Source organism: Cololabis saira, chromosome 8, assembly GCF_033807715.1.
Source record: "Cololabis saira isolate AMF1-May2022 chromosome 8, fColSai1.1, whole genome shotgun sequence".
In the NCBI taxonomy this organism is placed as follows: domain Eukaryota; kingdom Metazoa; phylum Chordata; class Actinopteri; order Beloniformes; family Belonidae; genus Cololabis; species Cololabis saira.
In genome coordinates this window covers 26817411-26827889 of record NC_084594.1, presented here as the reverse complement: position 1 = coordinate 26827889, position 10479 = coordinate 26817411, and the positions used below count along the sequence as shown (strand labels likewise).

The 10479-nt window shown below is 38.1% G+C and overlaps 1 protein-coding gene across 1 annotated transcript; it reads left to right on the top strand.

Moving 5' to 3' along the window:
- The first annotated feature begins 1648 nt into the window (after positions 1–1648).
- avil (advillin) lies at positions 1649–10479 on the top strand. Its single transcript, XM_061728577.1, has 20 exons — positions 1649–1704; positions 1878–1970; positions 2106–2180; positions 2383–2579; positions 2673–2781; positions 2875–2985; positions 4416–4621; positions 4728–4806; positions 5010–5108; positions 5190–5343; positions 5433–5533; positions 6817–6954; positions 7058–7216; positions 7324–7503; positions 8432–8589; positions 8683–8827; positions 8915–9103; positions 9200–9268; positions 9650–9760; positions 9898–10479. The coding sequence occupies exons 2-20, from the start codon at positions 1911–1913 to the stop codon at positions 10009–10011; spliced, it is 2454 nt and encodes an 817-aa protein (XP_061584561.1). The 5' UTR covers positions 1649–1704; positions 1878–1910; the 3' UTR covers positions 10012–10479.

Here is a 10479-nt window from a genome sequence, read left to right as displayed (position 1 = left end):
TCTGGATCTGTCTTATGTTTTCTGTATCCATCTGGTTATCTCTCCTGGTTTCCAAACGCCTTCTGCAGAAAAATATCCCCACAGACTGACGCTGCCATCACCAGGTTCGACTGTGAGGATGTTTTCATAAAGGTGGTGCTCACTCTTTCCATACATGTCAGCAACTGTGGCCAAGTTGTTGAATTTTGGTGTTATCAGATCTTAACTTAGCTTCTCATGATCGGAAAGTGATCCAGGTGACATTTAAAAATTCATAGCAAGATGTTTGACTTTTAATAAGGAATAGCTTCTTGAAAAATGTACTTAAAAATTCAAAAATGTAAGTAACCTGAAACCTTTTGGTCAGTAATGTTTATAACATGTGTGCTGAAGGACTTTCGTTGTTTCCTGAAGTAATTTCCTGCTGCCAACAGAAGCCCATTGTGTAAAGTGGTGACTCATTTACAAATGAGTTATAACCCAAGATTATTTCATCCCTGTAAAATCAAATTGACTACATCACTAATGCTTTCACTGCTGCCCATCATTATTAAAAATGAATGAGTATTGCACTGTTACTGTTCCTCACAGTATAATCATTATAGCTCATTTTCTCATGTTCCCCTTATCTTTGCTAATCTGAGGACCACAGTTGGCTGAGGTTTGTTTGTGGCAGGATTCACTAGTTTGAATCAGTCTTTCAGCATCACCCTGGCTTTTGAAGTAATACAGAGAATTTTAGTTTTTTAAATATGAAGTTTTTACTGTGCATTGAACTTAAAAAGGCAAGGCAAGTATGTTTATTTATATAGTGTTTGTATTTTTTAAATGTATCAAAAAGTTAAAAAAAATTAAAAGCAGAGTTAAAGATAAAAATACATAAATTAAAAAGAATCGGACAAATTAGATACAATAAAATAAAAGCTGTAGTACATTATTGTGGATTACGGAAATGCTTCAGTAAATAAAAAGGTTTCCAACCTTGACTTAAAGAAAAAGAGTTTCAGCATCCCTGATGCATTCTGGGAGTTTATTCCACAGGTGAGGGGCATAAAAGTTGAATGTTGCCTCACCGTGTTTGATTCTAACTCTGGGTACAGAAATTAGGCGTGACCCTGATGACCTGAGGGCTCTGGTTGGTTCATAATAGACCAGGAGATCAGAGAGATATTTTGGCCCGAGATCATTCAGAAATTTATAAACCAACAGCAGGATTTTAACTCTTTAAGCTCCAGCCTATTTTTTATTTGTACATTTTCAAATTTTTCTTTATGTTTGGTCTCATTCAGGCAAATACTTTATGTGAATGGTGTCACAGCTACATAAACCAGAACTCACTTTTACAGACACAGCTAGGCAGGTAACTCTAAATGTCAATCATTATAGTGTTCATCAAATCCACAGCAGAAATGAGGATGTTTGTAGTATATACGTGTATAGGGCCAGAAGGGCGGATGCACATGATCAATGTCAGCGTATGAGTGTGTGTGTGTATTTGAATATGAGTCAATGCTTTCTGTTTTTGTTCGAAAAAATTTGCCTACAGGATTTCACATCTTTCTCTGTGATTGGACAGAGCGCCATGTAAGCTCCTCAAAATTCAAATGCAGGCAAATCTTTCAATGTCTCTGCCAGGAAGAGAACTTAGGGTCTCTTTTTATCAGAAACAAAATCAGCTGATGGATGATCGTGTGATCTTACAAGAGTCTCTTCTTACAAGAACTGGTATGTATTGCATTATAAAATTCAGGTTATTAGACATAAATTGCATTTTATTTTATTATCAAGCAACCTTTTAAGATTCTGAAGACAATAACCTTTTACGCTATATGCTTCCATACAGATATTGTGAACTATTATGCTAAAGTGCTTTTCACAATTTCCTTCTCGACAAACAGAAAAGTACAGATAAGTGAGTGGATCCAATCAACATGGAGTACACATTTAGAGCAGTGACTCACAATCCTGGGATTATAATCTGGAGAATCGAGGTGATTTGCTGTTAACTGTTGGAGTATTTACTGTTCATGCAGTTCAACTGTGGGAATTATCTGCTCCTTCTGTGTTATACGTTTTGTTGGTGTGCTGGAAAGTTAAATGAGCCACTTCTTCTCTGTGTGCAACAGAAAATGGAGCTGGTTCAAGTTCCTGAGAAATCGTATGGAAACTTTTATGAGGGTGACTGCTATGTACTTCTGTCTGTAAGTCTGGGAGGGTGAATCATTGCACATTCAGATGCCAGCTCTGCTTCTTATTCAATCAAGCATACTGCTGTATTTGCAGACTTTGATATATGTGATGAAAAGTGACTCAAAGCTTTTACGGTACTTTTGGCTTTTAAACACAATTTGCATCATCCTCCGTACACCCCTGTCCTGTTTCTCCACTTTTTTATTCGTCCAGACACAGAAGGTGAAGAGCTCTGTGTGTTATGATATCCACTACTGGATCGGCACAGAGTCTTCTCAAGATGAGCAGGGCGCAGCTGCCGTTTACACAATACAGCTTGATGAGTTTTTAGGCTCCACTCCGGTGCAGCACCGAGAGGTTCAGCACCATGAGTCTGATGCTTTCAAAGGCTACTTCAAACAGGGAATAATGTAAGTGAATAATGTTGTTACACTAGTCCTTGAGAAAATGTAAAAAGAACCATGAGGATAGTAATTAATGTTTTTCTTTCTGTTTTTCCTAAGTTATAAAAAAGGCGGAGTTGCAACGGGCATGAGGCACACAGAAACCAACACATATGACGTCAAGAGACTCCTGCATGTGAAAGGAAAGAAAAGAGTGATTGCCAAGGAGGTGAGCTGTGCTTCACAAGGGTGATATAAATCTATGGGATAGAAGAAATTGTTTAGAAAAACAAGTGCATGTATTTTTTTGATTGTGTTTCAGGTGGAGATGAGCTGGAAGAGCTTCAACCTGGGAGATGTGTTTCTGTTAGACATTGGCAAGACCATCGTTCAGTGGAACGGCCCCAAGAGCAACAGACAGGAAAAGCTGAAAGTAAGGTTCCTGGAGCTGGACGTTTGTGTGTGCGTGTGTGCGCCAATGATTAGAAACATAATTCTCATAGAAAGATACTGTTGAGTAAACTAGGACAAACAACACATGGCAAGTTGCTTGTTTTTATACTTATAACCACAATTCAAAAAAATTGGGACATTACGTAAAATGTAAATAAAAACAGCATGCAATGATTTGCAAATCTCGTAAACCCATATTTTATTTCACATAGAACATAAACAACATATCAGATGTTGAAACTGAGACAATTAGGCATTTCATGGAAAATATCAGCTCATTTTGAATTTGATGGCAGCAACACATTTCAAAAAAGTTGAGACTGGGACAGCAAAAGGCCGGAAAAGTAATTTGGCAAAAATCAAAAACAAGGACCATTTGACAACTATTTAGGTCAACTGGCAACAGATCAGTAACAGGACTGGACATAAAAAGAGCATTTCAGAGCTGTAGAACCTCTCAGATGTAAAGATATGTAAACATAGAGGTTCACCAATCTGTGACAAAGAAATTGTGGAAACATTTCAGGAAAATGTTCCTCAATGTAAAATTGCGAAGACTGAAAATCCCACCATGTACTGTACACTGTTTAATATCATCAACAATTTAAAGACTCAGGAGGAATATCTGTGCGCAAGGTACTCTTGTGGCTCTTTCATGCGAAGAAGAAGCCAGATGTGATTACGATCAAAATGGTCAGGTAATGGAAGTTGGAGCCACAGAATGACAGAAAAGTTTAAATAATTTTTAAGTAAAAGTGCTCTGAAAGGCTCTTCAATCAACAGATAACTTCATGACAGGTGAAGGTGTCAGGATATAAAAAGTGCAAAAAGAGTATAAAAGAAGCATTCACCAAAGTCTTACTCAAGGATGAGATCACTTTGTTTGAAAGTTTATATAAAAATCCATGATCAGTATCAACGAGATACAGCTTAATGCAAAGTGATTGTGAGCCTTGAGCGTTGGCTCTCACATCTGTAGTGCATAATTTTGAGAAGAAATTCAGTAAACCTGGGAATATCTCAAGACCAGGCCAAGGCTGGAAACCAGTGCTGGATGCATATCATCATCCAGTCAGGTTTCACTGCAAGAGATCCCATCACACCACAAGCCACATGGGCTTAAGAGTACCTTGGAAAAGCACTGTTTCTCAACACAAGTGGCTCCTGCATTCAGAAAACGTAAATGTATGTGTGTATATAAGAATGATGAGTCTACTTTTAAAGTCCAATCACTAACCCAATGACTTTATTGAAACTCTTTGACTCAGCATTTGGTCAAACCAACCCAGCCTGTGGTCCAACAGCAGGAACCCAGCATTTGGATCCCAAAATAACCCAGCAGTTCTTAGTTTGCACATTTAGAAAAGGTTTGAACTTTCATTGTATCGGTGCTGTACTTATCCCTTTCAGGGCATGTTGCTGGCCAAAGACATCCGAGACAGAGAGAGAGGAGGCAGAGCAGAAGTCAAAGTGATCGAGGGCGATGAAGAGAGTAATTATCGTCAGAACATGGAAATCCTGAACAGCGTTCTCGGAGAAAGAACCTGTGTGCTGATGGATGGGAATCCTGATGAGACCGCCGATCAGGAACAGAAGTCACAAATTACACTTTACCAGTAAGCTGCCCTGTGAAAAAAAAAATCCTAAAAGCCTGTTGAGGTTAAGAATTTAACCATTTTGTTCTTTTGTTTAAAAAGTACCTGTTTGTGTCTCTGATTCCAGAGTATCAGATTCTGACGGTCAGATGAAGGTAACAGAGGCTGCCAAACGACCACTAGTTCAGGATCTGCTAAATCATGAGGTGAGTTACTATATCTTTGAACAAATAAAATATATAAACATACACTAGATAGATACCAATAGCAACATTTAAATTCTGAAAATTATTTGAACTCAAACACCCAAAAGGAACTCCAAATGAAATATATGATTCCTTTAAGTATTGAATAATTTAGTGGTACACTGACCACATGGCATAATTAGCAATCATTATTATCATTATAGGACTGCTACTTCCTGGACCAAGGAGGAACGAAGATCTTTGTATGGAAAGGAAAAAAGGCCAACAAAGCTGAAAGACAGGCTGCCATGGCCAGAGCTTTGGTGAGTTAGACCCGCCCACCGGCTTGCGTTTGATTTAACCAGTATTTTATTTACAGCATTGTGTGTAACTGGATGTTGCAGGACTTCATTAAAGCGAAGAAATACCCGTTCACTACAAACGTGGAGACGGTGAATGATGGGGCAGAGTCTGCTCTTTTCAAGCAGCTCTTCCAGAAGTGGACTGTGAGAGACCAGACTCAAGGCCTGGGGAAAGTGAACACAAGGGGAAAAGTTGGTGTGTATGACTTCATGCCAAAACACACTCTCTCACACACACAAACACACACATTTTTCTTAATTGGGTATTTTGCATTTTTGTTTCAGCTCACATCTCACAAGAGAAATTTGATGCCTCCCTGATGCACATCATGCCAGAAGTTGCTGCACAGGAGAGGATGGTGGACAATGGCACAGGTCAAGTAGAGGTAAAGTATTTGCCTCAAATGGTCAGTGATGAATTTCGACCTTGAGGATCAGTTTATCATCTATATTCTATTCACGTCCCCTTTGTCTGGGATTTACCAGCTTCATCATAAAAACCACTTAGCAAAGAATGATCTGGGTGATGATTTGGTCATCTCTACACATTCATCTCTTCTTGCTGCTGGGACAAGACTCTTAAATCTTAGCATGACCTGATGCCAGAGGGGGATAGGACCAAGAAGAAGCTTTCTATGCTCAGTTATTTTATTGCTTCATTCACTGACCACAATTTCCTTGGCATCACAGCAGGGTGGAATCATAAATTATATGAAGGAAACTAGACACATATGCATGCTTCCCCTTTATATTTTGTCCTTTATAGTCTTTTTCTGGTCCTGCTGTGCAAGTATAATCTGATTACAGCCCTGCAGTGCTTCTAGAAAATATACAGACTTTTAAATGCAAGTTTTGAACTCAAAGGAGAAAAAAAAATCTGCTCACGCTGACCACACTGAATTTAAGGTTTTATTATATTGTAAAGGAAGACAGTTGTGTTGACATAGTCAACTGTTTCAACTGCAGCACTGGGATCCAGTGAAACTAAGACTGACATGTTTACACCGTCTGTATTCAGACATTTATCATTAAACACTTTGGTTAGCGCAGTCTCAGTGCTGTGGTGCTTTCTAAAACCTGAGTGGAAAGCATCTTAGCAGTTGTGTGGTATTACAAATTAATTAAGCTGTTGAAAAACAGCTTTTTCAATGATCTTATTAAAAATTAAAGATTTGAGATGGGCCTGTAGTTGTTCATTTGTGTCTTGTCAAGATTGTCCCTTTTCAACAGAGTTGAAAAGGTGTTTTAGTGGCTCTGGAAACACACCTGACATTAGGGACAAGTTCACAATGAGTAACAGTTCTGACTCCAAAATCTTTGAGACCTTTTTGAAAAAACCTGTTTTCAGGATGTCTAAATAGCAAGAGGGGGAGTTCAGCTGACGTAAGAAATCCTCCAGGTCTTTGCTGTTAATGGGTTGAAACTGTGTCATAGTGTTTGAACCAGTTTTTGGTTGACACAGTACATATGCTGAACCTGCTGCTGATGTACCAACTGCTTGTCTAATATTTTGTATTTTGTCTGTGAAGAATGTGTCATTGCCGGCCACGTTGGGAGGAAGTTCGGTTGCCACTGACACAGGAGGAAACTTTGTGGTTGAAGCCGCACTTGCAGCAACATCATTCTGCCTTTGGTTCCTTCAGCATTAACTGTCTTTTCATGTTCCCAGGTGTGGAGAATTGAAGATCTTGAGCTTGTGCCTGTGGACCCTAAATGGTATGGTTACTTCTATGGAGGGGACTGCTATTTGATCCTCTACACATACCTGGTGAACAGCAAGAGGTGCTATCTGCTCTACATTTGGCAGGTGAGGTCGAAGTAGCTGTATGAAAATCACACAATGAAGCTTACAAAGCTGTTTCATCCTTGTACAATATGATTTCAAATTACTTATTTTGTTATTGTTGTAGGGACGACACGCCACGCAGGATGAACTGGCAGCTTCAGCGTTTCAGGCTGTGAACTTGGATCAGAAGTACAACGATGAGCCAGTTCAAGTGAGAGTAACTATGAGCAAGGAGCCGAGACACTTCATGGCAATTTTCAAGGGAAAAATGGTCATCTTTGATGTAAGGCTTATCAATACTTATACAACGATTTGACTTAAACTATTCTGTTAATCAATAGCCATGTATTCCCTGCTAATGCACCAAAACTATTGTCTTTCTTCTGTTAGGGTGGAACATCTAGAAAGGGGTCGTCTGACCCAGAGCCTCCAGTAAGACTGTTCCAGGTTCACGGTTCTGACACATCTAACACCAAAACCATTGAAGTTCCAGCTCTGGCCTCCTCTCTAAACTCCAACGATGTGTTTTTACTAAACAGCCAGTCAGAAATGTACCTTTGGTGTGGAAAGGTAAACAGATTTATTTTAGATTGCTGTAAACACCAACAACAATGAAAATGAATCTTCTTTTTTAATACTTAAACTAAACTACTTTATTTAGTAAAAAAAAAACCTGTGGTTAACACTTAACTAGGAGTGATGGATAAATCAGGAGGGTTGTTTGGTTTTTTGTTAAGGAAACACTGAAAAAACACTAGCACACCAAGAAGTCTTTCTGAATTTGATTGAAACCCTAGCTGTAACTGACAGCATGAAGTAGTAGTAGTAGTAAATATTTATTTTGGTCAATCACAAACAAAAATCAACAAACAAGATAACACAGGTTTTTCCCTGGTCAACATTGTGATTATTTGACCGAAAAGGTCTGGGCTTGAAGCATAAAGCTTATCTTGCCCACCTTTTAACATAATAGAATATACAAAAAAACAAATTAAGTATCATAAGTCTACACAAAATAATAATAATAATAATAATAATAATAATAATAATAATAATAATAATAATAATAATAATAATAATAATAATAACAATAATGATGATGATGATAATAATAATAATAATAATAATAATAATAATAATAATAATAATAATAATAATAATAATAATAATAATAATAATAATAATAGCAATAATATAATAATAATAATAATAATAATGATAGCTCTGAAAAAAGAAAGTGAAAAGATGCTAAGGAAACCGGCAAAACAAATTTAAGTTTTTAAATTTTATCTCATGCATGTGTGCATTCTTCTTTGTTTGTTTATTGTGTTTCTATATATGTGTCCATTACCTTTGCTTTGAATAATATCTTGTATGCTTTTATTGAATTTGCTAGTTTAAGGTCATTTTCTAATGAGTTCCACAGTTTTACTCCTAAAACAGATATACATCTGCCCTTTGAAGGACTGTAGTCAGGTAACAGATGTCTTATTTTTAGGGTTCAAGTGGAGATGAGAGGGCCATGGCAAAAGAGGTGAGCGCTGTGATCGGACAAGGCTCCCAGAGAACCACTGAAGAGATTGTAGCAGAGGGTCAGGAACCCGTTGATTTCTGGGAGTTGCTTGGAGGGAAGGCACCCTATGCAAGCGGCAAGAGGTAAACAGGGTGACACAGGTACACAATATGTACGGAACTGACTAGTTTCAGTTTTTGCTGTGACTTTTAAACAGGAAAAATACTCTTCTGCAGATTACAGCAGGTGGTTTTAGATCATGAACCGCGCCTGTTTGAATGCTCCAATAAGACGGGGCGTTTCATTGTCACTGAAGTGACGCAGTTCACACAGGATGATCTCAGTGAGGACGATGTCATGCTACTGGACACATGGGACCAGGTAGGATGTTGCTCGTCTGCCTAATGAAATGATCACATTCTTGCTTCAACTTTGATTCGTTCTGCTTTTTCTCGTCGTCTGTCTTAGGTGTTTCTCTGGATTGGCAAAGATGCCAATAAGGTGGAGCGTAAAGAAGCAGTGGTCACAAGTCAAGAGTACCTGCGCACCCACCCAGGTGGCAGAGATCCAGACACCCCCATCATCATGATCAAGCAGGGATTCGAGCCTCCCACCTTCACTGGCTGGTTTACAGCTTGGGATCCGGCCATGTGGAGTGTGGGTTATATTTCTCTTTTTTCTGTAAATAAAAACTGATTTATTATTATTTATTCTAATACATTAAAAGATTTAAACTTTTTCCTCTTATTTCAGGGAGGAAAGAGCTATGAAGAGCTGAAGAAGGAGCTGGGAGATGCAGCATCACCCGTGGAAGTTAAAACTGTAGGTGTCCCAAGCATTTTAGGCAACAGAATTAGTTGTTCCATTTAGGATAAAGGATCTAAGATAAAGATAAGATAATTTTAACTGCACTTAAAATCCATATCAAACTGAAATTGTTGCTGTTTTTTTTTTTTCAATCAAAATGAAAACATCAAACGTCAGCCCAAAAAAATAAAAGTAAAAAATGGTTACAGCTACTTGTTAAGAAAATTAGGGACAAAAGTCAGTACTAAATGATAAAAACCTTGTATTAAAATAGTCTGATACCACTTTAACTTCCTGTTACCCAAAACAAAAATCTCTGTCAGAGATTGAAATGCTAAATCACGACCGATACACACAAGATAAAACATCTTTCTTCTCTTAATGTGATTTCTGCAGGAGATGATCTGTCCTGAGATAGAAAAAGACTTTCAGTCATTCCCACCCGATGCTTTGCTGAACAAGTCTGCCAGCGAGCTGCCTGAAGGTGTTGACCCCACCCAGAAAGAGGTGTGTATTCATGTGTATGTGGGGAAAACTCGTTTTGAAATTCAGTTACATTAAATTAAATCCAACCATACTTTATTAGTCCCCAGAGGGCAGTTATGTAATCTGCTTTAATTTGAAATGATATAATCTGCTTTCAGAAACACCTCTCCAATGCTGACTTCGCCAGCATATTTGGGATCAGCAAAGATGACTTTGTGAACCTGCCACAGTGGAAACAGCTGAAGATGAAGAAAGAAAAGGGGCTGTTTTGATTAAAATGTATCTGCAAGTAAGATGTTAATGACGGTCTGTGTTATCTCTTCGCTGATTTTCCATAATGCTGGTCTCAGCTTTATCAGTAAAGTAACACCTAATGATGTATCTCTTAATGTTCTGTAAAACACTAAATATTTCTGTAAGCTCTTTTTTTTCTTTTGCCTTTATTGAAATTATATGACTGATATTTGTAAATCAAGACTTACAGTCTTGTGACTTGACACAAATAGTTTTATATGACTAATAAAACCGTGTACACTGAGCATTAGAGTCCAAAAATGAAAATCCAAAATGAAAGAAATAAATGAAAAAAGTCACAAACCCCCAGCAGAAGTTAAGGTAACCTTGAGGAGGAACTCCATCTGCCCCCACCGGGAGAGAACTTTGGAACGGAGAAACACCAGAGGCAAAAAGAGGGGTCCTTATTTACCGCCAACCTTCTCAACAGCATCAAGGACCAGGAC

Excerpts from the sequence above, each read along its gene's own strand:
- avil (XM_061728577.1), top strand. The coding sequence starts at position 1,911 with ATGGAGTACACATTTAGAGCAGTGACTCACAATCCTGGGATTATAATC. Across the intron at positions 6,955-7,057 it reads ATCTGCTCTACATTTGGCAG|GGACGACACGCCACGCAGGA; the intron begins GTGAGGTCGAAG and ends TTATTGTTGTAG. Across the intron at positions 9,761-9,897 it reads TTGACCCCACCCAGAAAGAG|AAACACCTCTCCAATGCTGA; the intron begins GTGTGTATTCAT and ends ATCTGCTTTCAG.